The sequence below is a fragment of the Psittacula echo genome, assembly GCF_963264785.1.
Source record: "Psittacula echo genome assembly, chromosome: 5".
NCBI lineage: Eukaryota > Metazoa > Chordata > Aves > Psittaciformes > Psittacidae > Psittacula > Psittacula echo.
Genome location: NC_137739.1, coordinates 2,308,710 through 2,327,568, shown reverse-complemented (window position 1 = coordinate 2,327,568; position 18,859 = coordinate 2,308,710). Strand labels below are relative to the sequence as shown.

The window sequence follows — 18,859 nt, the reverse complement described above, 5'->3', positions numbered from 1 at the left end:
CAACCTACGCATGTAAAATCACGGCTTATATCCCCCCCGAGCAGAGTGGTGCCAGGGAGCAGGTACTCTGCAAGAGACTGAAATGCTCATGGAACCTCAGAGCAGCAACATTGGCATCATCCCTGGTGAGGGGCAGTGCCTAAGCTGGGGAACTGGCACTGATAGAAGTGATGGAAGAAGTCCCGGTTGAGGTGCAGTGGTAGCATCAAGCTCCTGCTCCTCCTGCTTTCCATGATCTGTTCCTCCAGCTCCATGACCTGTTGCTCCAACCCTCAGGGATGGCCATAGCGCAGCCACAGACATGGGTTTGGGGGATGGTGCCTCCTCCCTGCACAGCTCTTGCTCCCCAGCCAGGCTGTCCTGCATCTCATCATCCCCTCTGAGGGGCCCATCCCCGTGACAACTCACCCAGTAACACCCAGACAAACACCATATTCCCAGAAGGATTTATTGCTGATCCCACAAGGCTTGGCTCTGCCGCTGATTACAGTTTAACCCCCGTGACAGACAAAGCACAAGCTCCTGCCTGTAGCCTCCCTGGCTCTTGTCCTTGCCAATCCCAGCACTCCTGAGGAATGGGGACGGAGGATGAATCTGGGATGAATCTGGGAAATCACAAACCTGCTGCAGTGGGAAAAGGGACTCCAGCCCCTCCCAGTCTCAACCACTTGTCTACCACCGTGACCTTACAGACATTTACACTCTTATACACCCCTCACATCTCACCCTGCTCTTGTGCCCGGCCACAAAAGCATCAGCACTGTGGACATTCAGCTCATCATCATCACAGGGACACTCAGAAACACAACACAACCAAGGGGGTTACTGCCTTTGTGAGCATAAACCCTCCCCACCCTGGGACCCAAACATGCACCTTGGTCCATGCCATGGTGACACCTCACTCCTCTCATCATCTCTGCTCTTCCCAGGTCCTTGCAGACAGGAGTCACAAGGCATAAGGAGCACGCCTGAGCAAACCAACGCTGTCTGCCACCTGTAACGCAGGGCACTGCAGTGCAATTACATGGTGTCTAACAAGCAGAGCTTTCTTCCCTCATAGAGCTCCTAAAACTACCAATTTCATGGTTGATTTTCCTCTGTGCTTATTTCTGGCTGTAGCTCTCACACACCCCCCCTACGCTTCCCCACTCCCTGGTGAGGGGTGCACTGCAGCAGGGACATTGAGGGGTTCAAAGAGCTGCCTGGAGGCTTGTGATGGGACACGTGTCACTGGTTGTGTATCCCAGTGCAGCACTACTCCCCTTCCAAGCATAGCAGAGGCATTCTAGTGCCACGTGTGCATGGGAATCGCATCTGCAGAGCCAGCGCTGGCTCCCTGTTGGTACATGAGATCAGTAACCGCAGGCACCGGAGTCTGAAGACACCTGATGCCGCACTTCACAACCTCCTATTCCCTGCACCATACCCTGGGAACACAGACAGCTCAACACTGAGGTCCAGCCACTTTCAAACCTTCCAGCTGAGAGGTTCCTCTAAATCAATGCTCTTACAGGAAACTCCTTTCCAAGCAGGATGCATTTTAGCTCAAGGGAAAAGGATTCATCCTGTAAGAACCTCCTAAGCTGCCATGCAGTTATTGGGTTAAGGTTTTACTCTCCAAGCCTGATCCCCAAGGGCCTGAGAGATATTTTTCACCCCTTTAGCAATGGACTGATGCATTTCCATGGCTATATTTCCACTCCCATGACAGCCCTTCCATTCCAGTGCCTGCATATGAAAGGCACTGGTGCACATCAGTGATGCTCTGCCCATCCAGTCCCCTCACCAGAACTGCAAATAAACTGCACATTTACTTTCTTGCTCACCACTTTGCACTGACTTCTTCAAACACCAGAAAAGGCCAGGAACAAGAACAGAGACGGAGCACCACAGCCTGGACCCCAGGATGCCAAACCCATGTGCTTCACCTCTCACAGCCTGCCTGCTCTTTGAAGGAGACCTGAAAAACTGAAGTCATGTTCATCTCACCATCAGACATTCATTTTTAGCCAACAAGCATCTATCTGGCCAGAGGGGACCAGGCTTGATCAATCCCATGCTGATTTCTCATGTCAGGTTAGCTTTTATTTAATGGTATGGCTCCCTGAAGTCATCCATCTCCAGCAGCCTCAGCTGAAGGAAGCGTAGCCTGATGTTTATAGTAACAAATCTAATAATCAAACACAGTCTGGTAAATGACAAACTGTTTATTTTCCCCTCACATGAGGAATTCTTATAAAACTGCTGAAACATTCCATTTCAGAGTCATTTACATGGCGATGCGCTGGGAAGCGTCATAAATCAGGGAAAAGAGCCTCATGAATAATTTCAGAGGCTAAAAATAATCCCAAACTGGAATCTTCCCTTCACGCTTGAGCTGAGCAACATACAAGTATGTGTTGTTTTACTTAATTAAGACGAAAGGAGATGCCGATTGATGGGAATTCTGAGACACAAGTTACGCAGCACGTGCCAAGGGCTTGATAGATCCTTTCAGCTTCTTGGCCTGATGGGATCACAACAGACTTTGGACTATTTGCAGTTTCCTTCCTTGGGACACCCAAGGATGGGAGCCCAGCCAAGCCTTTAGGGCACAGACACACACAGGGGAACAGATATAACACCCTAAATTATGTCCATACCTTCGTGATGGGTTCCACCAATGGAACTGAGCCAGCCCAAAGGTTTATCCACCTCCTGTCCTTGGCAGTGCAAATACACAGAAAGAACATAAACCGAAGGTATATTGATAATCTCCCCTGCATTCAGCAACCACTGTCATCTCTTGATCCAAAGGTCAATAAAACAAGTAAAACTGAATTAAAATGCCCGACTTGACAGAAGAAGTACCAGATTCCTTCTATAAGTTGTTAAATCTCATTTTACCAAGCACCAGAGACATACAATCTGTACAAGAACAGATCCTGACCGTGCTCCAACCCCACCAATCTCCAGCAACATCTCAAAGGAGAAGTTCTGCTTCAAATTATGCTCATGATGATCAGAAGATATTCATAAAAGAGATGCTTTCATCATGGCTGAAGCCTTCAGCTGAGGACAATTGAACTCTCGAAACATTTCACTTGAAATAGTTCATAGATTTCCAGGAAAAAGAAAGGGGAAAAACCCTACATTCATTTCCCACCTTGCGTTAATCTGCACTATGTCAACAAGGAAGCCATCTGACATCTCACAGATGGGCAATGAGGTGGTGAGTGGACATCAGCCCATGTCAGACTTCCAATCCCACTTTGCTCCCTGCACATCATCGGTGGCTACAACCTTCCCTGCGAGCTGGATCATCCCTTGTGCAGCCGAGGTTTGACATCAAGTGGACAGACAGCTCCCGAGAAGCAGTCACTGTGCAGCCAAGGGACATCAGTGCAAAGTCACCCTCTCAACAGGAGAGGATTCAAGGAGCAAGGGTTCACCCATAGGAGAATACCCACACGCCAAGGTGTTTCTCCATCAAAAGAGGCCAAGCAGCTTCAGAACTACAAGAATTAGGCGAGGCTTTTAGAAGAGGTTATCCAGGCTCAGAACTGGCAGGAGATAAGAGATCAAGGTCAAGGTGAGTGATGCTCAGACACCAAGCAAACACAAGAGCCATGTAGCTCTATTTGTGAAGCGCAGAGAGTAAGCTGCTGTCTGATGCCTAAGAAGCATTGCTAGGGAACTGGGGCACCCAAGGGGCTGCGTAATCCTGTCAGACCCAAGGGATTTGGCTCTAGAAGTGGCAGCTCAGGTGAGTCACCCGTTATCAGCCCTTCCAAAGGCTAGTAGGAGATGCCAGGTCTACCCTGGGAGCTGCAGCAGGACCCGGGCCACCAGTTTGTGAACTTGGTAAAGCCAAAGCACTTGCATCCACCAGAATGGCAAACCAGACCCTGCCCACAGCCTGATGACTTTATTGGTTAATACAGTCAATACTGCTCACACACAGCATTTTCCTCCTGAAGAGCTCACAGCCCTCTGCAAACAACAGCTTGAAATAAATGAATCAATCATACTTTTATCAAAGAGTATGATTTATATAAACCCAAGGATATAAACCCAAGTATTAAACAGCCATCCCAGGTACCCAGATAAATGAAGAGCTTTCTTCAGGCCTGAATTAAGTGTGATTCGTTACAGAAGAAGCTGATATCTGCACAGCTGCCTAGAGATTCAGCATGCCCAATTCCCATTAAAATGTGTGGGTTGATGAGGACAAGAACTTCCATGGGAAGGCCAATTTTCACTCAAACGTTCTCATTTACAGACTAAAGTAGCTCAGGATGGAAGCTCAGATGAGAAACTAAAGCTTTTGGAAGGCTCTTGGTTCTCCAGCTCTCCAAAAAGGGCAGCACGTCACAGTGTACCAAAGAAAGCAGCACCATGGGATGAAACAGCAGTGCAGAGCCTTATAGATCTTGTTCTTCTCAGCAGACCTATTAAACACAACAGGGCTCTGTGCCTTTTTAAGGATGCTGGTCCAGGCTGGTCCAGGTCTAGTCCAGGCATTGTAAGGCAGAGAGCATCCAGTGGACGTCTGGTCCCCTCGATATGACCGCTGAAATAGCAGTTGTTTGGAAATGGATTGCACCAAGAGCCATTTGAAGTTGCAGAAAGCCTGGACAGCATCCAACATGAGATTGGATCAGGGCACATTGCCGGGACCAAACACACTCCTTGATGCACAAACATCTTTGGGGGAGGACAAGTCTCCCTGTTTCACGGTCTGATAGGGAGCCCAGAGGGACCCAAGCCTCTGGTCAAAGACAGATTGCTCTGGAATGAGATCTGTGGCAGGGAAAAAGTCAAGCCTCACTTCTCAGGACTTGTTCACCACTGCCTGCTCCCAAACATCTGTCAATCCATCGCACCATTTCACTGATACCTTATCCTGGTCTGCACAATGCGCTCTTCAGCATCATGACATTGACTTGCCTGCCAAGGACATGCAGGGATGAAGGGAGGACTTGGTGATAAGGGAGTTTCAAAGAGGCTCTGGGAAGGAGCTTGGAAGAAGCAAAGGAATGCTGCAGGCCAGGCAGGGAAGACTCACAACTGTATGTGCAGAACAACAGCCTGTTAAGGCTACAGACATCACCAGACAATCTCATGTGGAACTGTATTGTCTGGGGAATGCTTCAGAGGAACCCCAGCACCCAACTCCAGAGTCCCATCTGTTTCCATAAGAGACTGTTAAAGGCCCACTTCTACAAACACAAGTCGCATTTTGTATAGATAGGGGCTGTAAATGTTATGTTAAAATACCTCAATTGCCTTGAAGCTGATTCATGCTCTGCAACTGCCAAGGGAAAAGAACCTAGGGAGGCCGGGATATTTCAGCTTGCTATCTGAAGTTATTTATAATAAACTCTGACTGAACTGAACACAGCAGGGCCAAAAGAGCAGAGGAAGCAGCGATGAAGGGTGGTAAAGCTCACACTGCAATCCATCACCCCTGCTGCAGAACCGGTGTTCAAACAAGGCAAGGTCTGGCTTCCATCAGGCAATGCCAGGAAATGCAGGGTTAAGGCCAGCCTGAACTTGATCCTTAAGTGACCCCCTGACACTGGGCTGTGACTCCAGCACTGCTGCCATGAGGGATGGCTTGTGCCTTGTTTGTCTTTGGCTCTTCTCCGAGCAGAGGCTGGAGAAGGACTTAGGGATCCCCTTCACAGCCCCCCCTTTATTTGCACTGTGACACAGGTCAGATTGCACCAGGCCAGTGAGCAAATAGCTCCATCCCACACAACTGCATCCCCATCTCCTCGCTGCTACAACCTGGTATTAGGACTGACATTAAACTGCAGGGCTGACTCAGAGGTAGCCGAGTGTATTTTACCCTCCTGAATTTCTCTTCAGCCTATGAAACATCACAGGCTGCCAAGAAATGATGCCTCAGATGTAGCTTCCCTTTCTTGTGATAAGCTGGTGGCTTAAATCCATCCTTCAACTGATACTGCTGCTGACACTGACCCATCCTGGAAAGCAGAGATGTGCTTTCAAACACAGCGTTTAGAGCTAAACTGACAACTTATCAGGACAAAGCGATACGGAGCAGGCAGGGGATTGATTGTGCCTAACTGATCCCTCCTGTCTCGCTTAAGGGCAAACACCACAGCCCTTACCAAAATGAACAGTCCTGTTGGGTTGCAACGGGACCATGGGAACACACAGGCACAACAGGAAACAACCACCTTTCTTTGGTGAAAGCTCCATGCCTATGGAGCCCACATGCAAAACCCAGTCTCAGATAAGCAGCAACAATCAAGTATCAGATCAGCTCACAGCAAGATGGGACTGATGATGTCTATGTAGGGTCCAAAGCTTTACACCATTTAGCTGAAGTTATTTCCTTCCTCTTATCTATAAGCTCTGCTTGTCCCTCAAGCCAACAGAGGCTCCTCTGGAGCATCTGGAGAGCACTGACCACATACACTTGTAAATTAGTCCTAATCTCTGGAACCTGTTTCTCAGAAAAGTTCTCCTCTCTGCACGTGGATATGAGCTATTTTGAAGAGGCTTCACAGAAGGAATAGCCCAAGTCACAACCTCACCTCCATCACTTGCTCTCTGCATCACCCCTGGCAAGTCACCTCATTGCTCCTCACTCCAGTTCTCTTCTTGCTTTCTGCAAGAGGACAACTTACTCTTCAAAGCAATCTCAGCCTCAGATTGCCCCTTACTTTATGCTCTGCAGCACTGGCAGAGGCTCTGGGTTCAGCCTAAGTGCTGCCCTGATGCAAATGCTAATAATGCAAATGGGCTCGTCACTTATTTCCCGTGCACACGAGAAGCAGGTCTGCAAGCTCCATCCCTCCATGAGCATACATAGGAAAGCCTGGTAGGTACTTGTCAAAAACACAGCAGAGCTACAAAGAAACCAGCCATGACTCAGCAGGGCCTGGGAAATTTCAGTGAGAGACATGTTTAGCAAAGAAATAACAAAAAGAAAGTAAAACCAGAAGAAATATGGCCTTAACATGACCCTCCATTTTGCTATGGCTGAGCACTGATTTTTTCCACCCTGCTCTAGCAATAGGGTAAGATTTCACTTCATCATAACAGGAGCATCAAGGTATAGGTTGGAGATGGAGCCTTCAGAGCAGGACTTGTACATGCCACAAACACTGAGACATGGTGAGAAAAACAGGGTGAGCTTATGACATGGGAGAAAAGCATCTGGCCAATAGTGAAATCCCTCTTCATCCCTCACCCTGGCCTCAACAAAAGAAATACTCCCCACTTCAGCAGGTCCAGAGCTTCTCTTTTAAATAGCAAATTACCAGCTCAAGAACAGGGTCAGACTTCATAGTGAAAATGAGGAAAATCTCTTCAAAGCCTATAGGAAAAGTATCACTTTTTCTGTCCAGAGCAGGCAAGTTCCAGATAACACAGTCACTAAAAATAGGCACTCTCACAAGTGAGCATTTTACTGATCCTCATCAGCGAGGCAAAAAGACAACAACGTGCAGAAACTAAACCAGCTTTTGCCCAGTAGAGCCGTGCCAGCAAGACATGCAAGAACTTACCCTGCACTCTGTGCCTTGATAAGAGATTTAAGAGACCGTGGTGGTCATCAAGCCCTTCACGAGCCTCTCTTGATGTAAAACACACATGATTCAGTGTTAAGTGATTTTTTACTGCTGCCTTATAAACCCCTGTGAGGTCGAGGTCCAGGAGACCCACGCCAGCAGTCGTGACTCTAATAAAAGCATTTACAGCACTGGTGTATGCTTGACACTGCAGAAACAGTCTTCAGGATCACCAACAGACACCACAATCACATCTGGAATAGAGCACCCTTCTGACCTCTGCTCTTCCATTACCAGTGTTGATGGAGATGGAATTAAAACCTTTAGTGGGAAGCGAGGTGAAGGAAATCCCAGCATATTTACAGATGTGGCATTTACCAGTGCCCTTGGGAACAGATCCAAATCTCTTTCTTTGGGAACATATTTAATAGGACAGCAACATTCCAGGGGTTTGCTTCCCATCACTGTCATCTCTCCCACCTGTCTGCCCAGGCCTAGAAGCCCAAATATGTTAAATATCAGCCTAGGAAAAACCAAGATTCAGGAGAAATAGGTGATTTTTCCCCCTCCCTTCCTCAAAAGTTGCTCTGTACAGTTCAATCCTCCAGGCTATAAAATTCAATGAGCCATAATGTTCCAATCACTACAAGCTGCCTAGTCCCCACCATGCCAAAGTAGCTCAGATTTAACAACAAAATGACAGTGTACATTATACCATTACAGGCTCTGCACAAACACACAAAAGGGCCTGGTACTAAGAGGCTGGGGATATTTAGTGTGTTTAGGGCTAAATCCTACTCCTGGACCATCAGCTTACCTCACCTGGAACACACATCTGAAGAATAGGTTCTCAGTTTCCTTTCCAAACCCAAACTGATGCTGCCCTCGACTCCTCCACAAGCGGAAACCCAAAGATAATGATAAAGATCTCACGGATTCATTATTTCTCCCTAGGGCTTCCATAGCACCTCAAAGTCTGCCAGCATCTTTATGGACAAACCCAACCAAGGAATAAATTTGCTTGCTCTCTACCTCCACGAGAAAGGTTTTCAGTCCTTTGCAAGGTGAAGTCCTTTCTGCTAGAAACAGCAGCATGGGTGCATACAAATACATATAAAAACATACATATATTAACTACGTAGGCACAACTACTGCATTTGTGTGTTCCTCTGCTTTCCCATCAGCCCAAAACCTAAGCCCAAAGAATCTCTATTTGCAGCACCAATAACCACAGTTTGCTTTGGCTGCTGGGGAGCTCTTCATCCTTCCCTCTCTCTGTCATCTCCAATGAAGGAGGTGTCAGTTCATGCTTTCTCTCCTTAACCACATCAAGAAGCAGCCTGGGCTGCAGCTCCTCTGAGACAGGAGCAGATCTCTATGCAAATACCTGTGTACCCATTCCAAATCTCAGAGGGTTTAACTGAAGAACAGGATAATCAAAACAAAACGCATGGGTGGAAAGGAGAGCAATGGAGAGCAAAGAGTTTGGGTACACCAAGCTTCATGAGGGTCCCAGGGGATGCTTTCCCCAAAAAACATCCCTGTTTGCAACGTTCACCCAACATCCCAGGTAATGTGACTCTCCAGCATTCTGGAACAGGACAGACAGTCCAAACATCCCATACCATAACTTATGGTTTATGTTCTGCAGTAAGATCTACCAAATATTAAACACTGAGGCAAATCCTCTTCCTAGTTCACACCATGAGGATGGAGAAAAGGAGCCAGGAGCAGTCACACAGCTTGAATTCACCCTCTGAAGGAATCAAGATCACAAATAGATGTACACACACATACAAAGTCATCTTATTTCTCCGGGTGGTTTTTGAAGGCACTGCTTCTGAGCAAGAACTGCAAGATACTGGTAGCATTGTGACAGCACAACAATTTCCATCTGTCAATTGAAATGGGCAAAATTAGATCTCGAAGCTGCACATTTAATCCATTGCCAAAACTAGTCTGCCTGGTACAGTGCTCAGAACAGATTTTTATTAAGGGAAAGAAAGAGGAAAATTGTCTTTTACAGCTGTATCTTGTCAAAGCTCCCCTCCTCTTCCTGGCCAGCCAGCTCTGGAGTGACCGCTCTGATATTTCCCTGCGGCAGAAGGCTGGGAAGAGCCCTGGAAGCCCAGCACAGAGCTCATCAGCCTCTAATTCACTTCCAGTTTGTTTCTATGCAGGTTGATGACTCCTAATCGCTTGTTTAGAAATACAGTGCATACCCTGATGATCTGAAGTTGGTCCAAGTTATCTTAGAATTAACTATTAAGGGAGATCACATAATAACTTTCCTCCTATCCAGGCTAAGTATTCAGTTTAAAGTGTATCTTACTTAAAATCATAAGGCTGCTTCAGCAGCTGGATTAAAGGATTGGACACAAACACCAGACGCTACCTTAAGAATTAAGGGCAAAATCTGAGCTCAAGTTCTCTTGAAACATCTGTGTAAACAGAGGTAACATATTTCTTGCATGAGTTTTAATGCTGGTGGCAAAGGTTGCTGCTGCGCAGGTCGAATGCCCAACCAGGTTGAATGCAGTGTGATGTGTGACTAAAGTAAACCACACCTGCATGTCCTTGGGTGTGCAATCCATGGAGCCAAGGCGGTACTCTTGGGACTGCTCCCGATTCGCACTAGGATAAGGAAAGGGCAGACCACAAGCTACGTGCATCACGCAGTGGAAAACTAATTGGAGCTCTGTAAGTAGGCAGCTCAGTGCTTCTTGTCTGCAGAAGCAATTTGAAAGCAAAACAACAACACCACGCAGAGACAAACGTGATTCAGAGTTCATTCATTGTAAACTAATGGCATCCTGGTTGCTCTAACGGAGTTACTCCAGACATGTCATTTACAGCGTGGCAGATAAAGCTGAGATTTCGCTTCCACGTTAGCCCAGGCAGATGCTTCTGACTGGCCCCATGGGAGCCAGCCCAAGCCCTGGAACCAAGCAACAAAAGCCAAGGAAAAGGTAAGCTTAAACTCAATTAGGATAGATCTAAAACAACTTTTGCATTTAAAAACACCTCATCAAAATACAGTAAAGCATCTTAGAGACAGCTGTATGATACTGCAGAAAATATCTATATCCAGCTTGGGGTTACACCGCATAAAGCTGATCTGTAACATAAAGAAGAGATTAGCTATATAGGTCTTCCACCCCCATTAATCAGCACAGCTCACTCATGTGATGTATTGGTTTATGTTCCTAAAGGATTTGCCATCTACACGTGCTGGAAAAAATACATATGGACTCAATACATAAAGCAAACTTGTAAACAAACTGCAAATTGGAACTGCATTTATTGGTTCCCACCAGATTTGAGAGGTGAGAAAAGTGAAGGCAATTGGGAAAACTTCGCAAAGTGGAGCCTGGGATACATCTTGTAAATGCCTGGAAAAGTAGCAAATTAATGGCTCTGAAGGGTGATAAATCACAGGCCAAAAATAACAAAGTAAATTGGAGCTGTTTCACAGAAATTACAAGTGATCTTTAGTAAAATCTTACGCAACAAGTTAACATCTCAGTTTCTCACTGGAGAGAAATAACCAGTAGAGGACAATATAAAAACAGTCAACCTCATTTCTCATCAGACAATTCCACATTTCCATTCTTGGGCACCAGCACTGTATCTTTTTAATGATTTCCTTACCTTAGGAAAAGACATCCTAAAATAATTCTGATTTCTATCTCCAGTGAAACTATACACATAGGAAATTTGGATGTGTGGATGTAGAGAGTTAACTTTTGAATCCATCGGCTTTTGTAGCAATAAAAACACTAAGTTAAAGGGTGAGGTAGGCAAGTTTTTCTAAGTACATTTGTGAATTAAACCTGCTGGAGATACCTGCTGCAATCCTGACTTGGGACAATACGGAGTTAAATCCCTAAAACACGGAGAAGCTTCACACTCAGCTTGGAATTCAAACACCAGCGCAGCAGGGCCAGAGATGAATGGGGTATCTGGGCTGGTCTCACCAGCATAAGGGAAAGATCAGAACTGGGGGTGAGGAAGGGTTAAACATGATTCTATTTACTGAATATCATACTTCATTAAAGTCAAAGATCTAATTTTATTGTCATTACTTATCCTTCTGATTTACTTCATGCTCCTTGCTCAGATGGACCTTTTTATCCTTATTATGAGTCAACTCCATTTCATCAGACAATTCCACCAGTGTCGTATCTGGTTTTATGGTTTTTGTACGCTCACGCTCCCGAGCACGTACAGGTATTACCCACACTATCAGCCCCTGCTGCAAAGAGCTACAGCAAAACCTCATCCTCTTTGGAAGTATTTTTGTCGTTAGCTTTCTATCCCCCTTTTTTTCCCCTGTTGCAAAAGTCATTTTGAAACCAGGAGCCAAGCACCAACTAACGCCTGTTTGAGTCTGTAGAGAGCTTAACACCTTGCTCTGAGCAACCTGCCCACACTGGCATTTGTCTTAAATATCACGGACTCCAGCACTTTGCCATAGGACAGGGATTTCCAACACAGATCCACGCTCCTGAATCTAGAAGTCAGGAATAAGGCATTTCACAGAGGTACAAGCTATGAGCAGCACTTAAGGAATTCAGGGTGCAATACAGAGGTCAGAGATGATGGGTTTGGGCCGTGCCAGGGATGCAGGGACCATGACAAGTCAATAAAGACAGCTTCTGACGGTATTAAAGACGCAACCCAGGACTAAACTGTCGATTAGATGTATTGAGCCAACACAGAAATGGAAGGAGCTAAACCACATGTGGACAACATATTTTTAGCCGACTTACAATTTACAAGACTCTTCTTCCTTATGTTTCCTAATTGCTTGTCATTCAGTGGGAGATGCTGCTGGGTGCACAGCACCTGCGCCTCTCACCAGATTCAGTGGGCGTCGTGGATGCTGAGCAGCTCTCAGGATGAGGCCAGAAATACATCTCTTTGCTAGCGGGTTTTTCCACAGCAAGCTAAATATTTTAACTGCAATATTTATATTCGGGGATGACAAATGATGATTCGGTCAAACCCTCCCCATTGCATTTGTCAGGAGACAGCCTGAATAAGAACAGATTAAAAGCAAAGGCTTTCTGATAAAGCTCCTCAAATCTGATGCGCGCTTATTTATAGAGCGATCAAATGAAGTTTGTCAAACTGATGGGGAGTCCAGACCCCATTGCTTATATCCACATCTCCACATGCTCAGTGTAAACCCCCAACTCACAAACTGCAATGCTCCCACAGACACGGGAGCCAGAACACATCAATCGTGCAATAAGGAATGAAGAGAACTGCAAGCCTCGTGTCAGAGAACAATTTATAAGGCTGCCAAGCAAACAGCCTAGCCCAGTACAAAGAACAGGGAGAAGGAGTGAAGACCAGAATGCCAGACACAGAGCAGATACACCATTTTGCATGAAGGGCATTTTTTCACTATCCAAGTGTATAGACACCTGAACTGAGGAATGCTTGGAAATAACACAGAGGATGTTATTTGGGATGTTAGGACTGCCTTGAAGTGCTTAGAAAGGCAACAGCAAGTGCTGCAAGAAGCATCTGAGAAAAGAAAAATGATTAAAAGAATAAACCCCAGATTTGATGCAAGCAGAGACTTTACCCAAAGACGAGAACAGAGCCAAGTCCCATAGAAATCAGCTGGCACCAACCAGCTCTGTAGCCAATTGAGAAAATAAATCAGCAGAGGGTTTTTTTCTGACTAAGGCACAGAGAACTCAACCTATAATGAATCACGACGTGGTTTTCTGAATCACAAAATAACCAGCAAAGTCGCTTGCGCCTTATCAAAGGCCATGCTGCAAAGCTGATGCTCGGCGCCGTGATGGAAAGCAGTCCCGGGTTGCAGCCACCATACAGTAAAACCCCTTGTGGCAATGCAATGGACTGGTGATGACACAAAGTCTCGAGGCACGTGGATGGTGGAGCTGCTGGTGGCCACCATCACTGTGTTACGCAGGCATGAGTGAACATGGACCAGGAGCTGCATCCAAATCCCCCCCAAGGCACAGGGACACCCAGGGACTGATGAAAGGTGACTCAACACCTCCTTGATCGACATGTTAACAACCGCAAAATTAACGTATTAAAGACAACACCCATCTGGATACAGGCAGAGCTCTGTTTCTGCAGAGCCCTCAGTTAACAGCAGTGCTTGGGAAGAGCCAGGAAAAGACCTCGGAGGATGGCAAAACCCCAAATCTGGCTCTCTACCACCCAACGTGCTCAGAGTACACAAAGTCCCACCCACAGACCTCTATAAATAAACCCATGTAGGAGATCCAGGACTGAAGAAATAAGTTTGCTTCCAATTATACAGCTTTTTAAAAGACACAATACAACTTGACAGTGAAAACTCAATTTTAACCACTGCCAGTGCCATAAGAGCTATATTTGTGCTGATTATTTGCTCTAAACTCTCACTTATAAGTGGGTTTCTGGTTGAAGTTGGATCTGGAGGTAACCCTGGAGCTCAGAAGGAGACTCCTGTGTGGGATCTGTCACTTCAGAAAGCTGAAGAATGACACTACACAGCAAACAGCTCAACAAAAGTCAACCGTGACAATCAGACTCAGTCTGAATGCTTCCTGCTCCTTTGATTAAACCTCAATGGACACAGCTCTTTGATTATTGCTCCCACACCTGAAAATCAGCTCCTTGCGGATCTTTCGCTTTCTGTTGTTTGAGAATTCCGAAGTTTCTTGGGTTTATTAATAAAAAACCCACGCAAACGAGAGGGGGGGTGGGGCAGGATTTTTTCCAGGTTGTTCTTCACATTCCCAAACGCAGCTATTAAAAACCCAAACGTGCATCCCCTACATCTGCCCTCTCCGCTGGTTTCCCTCCGATGCATGGATGCATGCCTCCGGCTGGGCAGGCTCCCGGCTCCGAAAGCTGATCCCGGCCCCACCTGTCCCCCCGAGAACCAGGCAATGGCTTTTTTTAGCTATTTCTAAGCCTGGCAGTAGCCCCCCCTGCTTAAGCTGCACAGGCAAACCATGCTTTTGGCCCTGCCATGGAGGATTTCCACCTGCTCCAGGCCACAGGTCTGGGCTATCTCTGGTACCAACAACTATTCGGAGCGGCCGGGGTGGTTTTCATGGTTCAGATCATCTGGATTGATGAGGATTTGCCACGAGCCCCACGTGAAACACACTCAACAGCATTCCCAAAACTGTATTTGGGATTTTGGATGCTGACGCAGGTGGTCCACAGTGGGATGAAGATCCCCGCCTCTGTCAGGAGCATGCCATGGGATCACCCTTGAGAACCGACAGGAGCCTGATGGGAACCAGACCCCGAACCTGCAGTATGGGACACCCTTGCTTTTCCAAGGCATGATGGATGGACAGACAACTCTGCCTGCAGGCTGGGGATGCATTCCCACACCGGAGAACACTCAGTGAGCATGAGGAGAGGATCAACATGGACATCAGCGGCACGGAGCGAGACCTTTTCCCCCTCTCCCTAAAATAAACCTGAGAGAGAGCTAAGGACAGCTCTGCCAGCAAGAAAAAGCACCACTGAAGGAAGGCACTGGCTTTTCAGAGGGGTTAGTGCTCTCCAGATGAGCAAGCAGATCAGGGAAGCTCTTCATAGTCAGATTTTAGGGGACTTGACAGCCTTCCTTTTGTAACAGAGGAAGATTTTAATGCAAACAAAGTTCATTATTGTGGTTTATGGATCCATGCTTCTGGATGGGCACGAAGAGTCACCAAAACTGCACGACTGGCCAGAAACCACCTTTGTGTTGCTATCTTCTCTTTCAAGTTACTCATTCCTTGAGACAGGCACCTGGGGAACCTCAGCCCTTATCACACCATCCACTCCTCGAGTCTCCCCACGTAGCTGCTTCGCAAGTGCCGCAGCACCACAGCAATGGCTTGTCCCTGAGCTGCCTGCTGTCCAACATGAGCCACCCACCACCCAGGCACAGCACCAGCTCCTAAGCAAGACACGCATCTCCTCCCTCCGAGGCTGCTCAGCACGGCTTCATTAAGCAGCTGCAGAAATCACAGCCACCAGCAACACGGGCACTCTCACCAAGAAACTTAGAAGTCAACACCGAAGGATTATTCTCCCTGCAACGCGTGGGACTGTTGGTGAAGGGGGGAAAAATCCCAACAAGGAGCTATTTTTGCTGGGAATAGGAGTCCCTATTGCTGCGATACATTGTGAGCTTTGTTCTGCTACAACCGAAACATACTAGTACTGACAGCAAGAACACTACAACACAGGGCTGACGGAGTTATGTTAAATTTTGGCTTCACTACTAAGCCACTGTCACAATTTCCACCCAATGTTATGTCAGATGGGTAAGCTTTATGAAGGAAATCACTCTCCTATGAAATATGAGGCGATGCTGAAAGGCAAAAATCAAAGCAGAGCCTCATCCTACAGCGGCATGAGCACACCTGAACTCTTCCACACAAGCTCCCTCGCTCCGTGCCGATGCCTCCGTGCTTCGTTTTCCTCCTGCTGCCAGTTCATTTTCCAGCTGTATCAGCTTTAGGGATGCCAAACCCAGAGCACGTGTAGGAGAGTGAGGTCCCACTAAAAAAGCTGAAGGAGAAGGCTTCTCCCTCTCATCTGCCCCCAAAGTTTTGAAACAGGATAACCTGCTTTAAGGGAAGAGATCCATCCTGACCCCCTTTCAGCTCCAACACAACACAGTGTCCTCCCCAAGCCCCTCCAGGACCAGGTATTTCACTTTCTTATTATGGAACCGTCATTTACATTTAGCATTTCCATAACTAAAGCATCGCTGAGGAGATGAACTACTTGTTTACATCTTCCTTCCATCTGCACGAGTGTATGAGCCTGGTTCCCCCCTCGCAACAGTGCCAAGAAGAAATCTCTCTGCACAAGTCAATAGCTCACATAAACCTAGTTCCAACAAGAGGAGCCCGAAAGCCTTAAATATTGTGGGGTTTCCCTTTGATTATTTCTCTTAATAACACCCCAAAGAAGCATTCAGGGGAGGATTGTGCAATTCCTCCTCCCGACAACACTCAACTTGGGGGTGTTGCTGAGGAGCACAGTGAGCTCAGATGCACATGGGTTGCTCTGGTTAACTGAAGCGAGATCAATAATAACCATATTAATAAATAATGCTTTTAACAGCAGTGGTAGGATGTAGGCAGCAAACTGCAGGCAGGTATCAGGGACAGGTAAAAGCATGAATTATCTGCACCATGTCAATGCTTCCGAGCTGATGCGCAGAGCACAGCTAAAAGCTCACTTTCTGAAGATTATCAAGACAGACTGACAACTCTCTGCTTGCACACAAGCATTTCGGGTAAAATTCAATTTGCCGGATGTCACAGCTGAGAGAAGCACACTGCTCTCTGTTATTTAACATTAATAAACTGGGTAATGGACACAGGAGAGGGGGAGAGATTTAGGGGTTTGATGTCCTCTCCCTTCCCTGCCTGCAAATTGCAAAAGAAAAAAAGCAAAGGGGAGTTTTTGGGACCCGAGGCATGTGCCTTCTCCAAAGCAACTCCAACCCGCACCATTTCTCTGCAAGCAGAAGGCACACACGAGCTCCGAGCTGCTCTCTTATATAAACAGCCCAAGGGTCAGCGCCTGTCTGAAATTCCCCACTGTGACTAAAACAAATATGAGGTTGTCCTTAAACTTTGCGCATCACCCCACCAGGAGGTAAGTGAAGTTGAGGGGTTCTCCCCTCTGTGGGTTCTAGAGGGCTGCAGCTCAGCACCCTGCACCCCAGTGAGATGCTGAGCACCTTGTCCTGGCGCCCCATCCCTCTTGCTCCCGCACCAACAGTGGGACAAGGCTGGTGCAAGGATGGGGACCACAGTGTGTGCATCCCCCAAATGAAGCCAGCAGGATGAGCACAGGAGGGACACGCTCCCTGCCTATCCCAACTGCTGCAGACCCCCACATCCCGCTTCCCGAGGTGGGGATGGGGACAGCACAGAGGCACTGGGGACCCCGCGGGCTTTGCAGCATCACCATGTGCTCGAGGGAGCAGGGAGTCCCCGGGATGCAGAACCCCGACGGGGTACGAAGGGGGGTCCAGGGGAGGGGTATCCCCGTGGGGGGGTGCGTTGTCCCTCGGGGAAAGGATATGGATTACAGACCAGCCTGAGGCACCAGCTGCGCGGGCGGGTGGTTTGCTTGAGGCAGAAGAAGGCGGTGGGTGCCAGCGCCGGGTAAGGCACCTGCTCCTCCTCCTCGGAGGCCAGGTCGGGCGGCGGGTCGCGGCCGGGAGAACCGCCGGAGCCGGCATCCTCCGGCGGCTGCTCGGCGGGGCGGCGCGGCGGTACGGTGATGGGCACCCGCACCTCGCCGCCGGCCGGGCGCGGCAGCGACTCCGGGCTCTCGCCATCAGTCATGGTAGCGGCCGGGACCTGCGGGGCAAGGGCAGGGGGTCAGGGGCGGCGGCCCCCCCCGGAGCGGGGCGCGGCTCCCACCTGGCCCCGGCGCTCCAGACAAAACAAAGACGGGCGAGGAAAGGAAGGGGGGAGTCGAGCCTTCACCCGGGCGCGGCCGTTCCCGCCCCCCGGGGAAGCCGGGATCCCCTTCTGCAACCCCCGGTGTGCCCCCACCCACCGGCTTTTTCCTTTGTACGTATGGAAAATGGATGGAGGTGGGGATGTTGGGGGGGGGGATGTGGGTGTCCTACCTTAGTTTGGCGGAGCGCGGGGTTCCCACGAGCATAGCCGTGCCTTTCCAGTTCACATGGGACCAGGCAGCAATCGGGGCGCCGGGAAGCGGCGGATCTTCCACCCCTCCCTCCCCTCGCACACCACCCCCTAAATCCAACGAGGGGAGGGCTGGGGCTCGGCGTGCGGCGCTCGCCCGCGGGGATGGAGGATGGAGAAGCAGGAGTGGTGGTGGTGGCGGTGGGGAACCTTCCCGAGCCGAGCGGAGCCTCTCCCGACGGTAATCCCAAGGAGCGAGCAGGCAGCTCCGCAGCCGCTCTCGCAAAGCTTCAGCCGCGCTGAACAGGAAACTTCGGATTTACCGGGGGAGGAGGGAGAGGAGAGGGGAGGAGAGAGGCGGAGGGGGCTGGGACAGCGCCGGGGGCGGGCAGCCGGGAGGAGCCGGGGCAGCCCCGGGGGGTCGGGACCGGAGAGCGGGGCACCGCCCGCACGGTCCCACCCGCGGCCACGCTGCGGTCTCCCCGCTCCTCCGCCTTTGTTCAGGCTCCGGGCGATGCGTGGCTAAGGGCAGGGCGCTCAGGCTCTCCTGGGGAGCCACCGCCGCGAGTGGAAGGCGGCGGGGTGGGGGGGAAGGAGAAGTGAACCCCCCCACCCTGGGGAAAGGGCTTTACAAAGCCGGCGGAGGGGAACCGGGGAGCTGCGAGGCTG

The 18,859-nt window shown here is 48.8% G+C and overlaps 1 protein-coding gene across 1 annotated transcript in view; it reads right to left on the bottom strand.

Annotated features, from left to right (window-relative positions):
• The window catches only part of CACNA1H (calcium voltage-gated channel subunit alpha1 H), a gene marked incomplete at both ends in the record, with an annotated part of 234,841 nt that extends 216,960 nt beyond the window's left edge, over nt 1-17,881 (bottom strand). The window contains one exon of the mRNA XM_080619099.1: nt 17,616-17,881. Within this exon, the coding sequence (XP_080475225.1) occupies nt 17,616-17,881 (266 nt within the window). The remainder of the gene's footprint in view (nt 1-17,615) is intronic.
• Nucleotides 17,882-18,859: the final 978 nt, after the last annotated feature.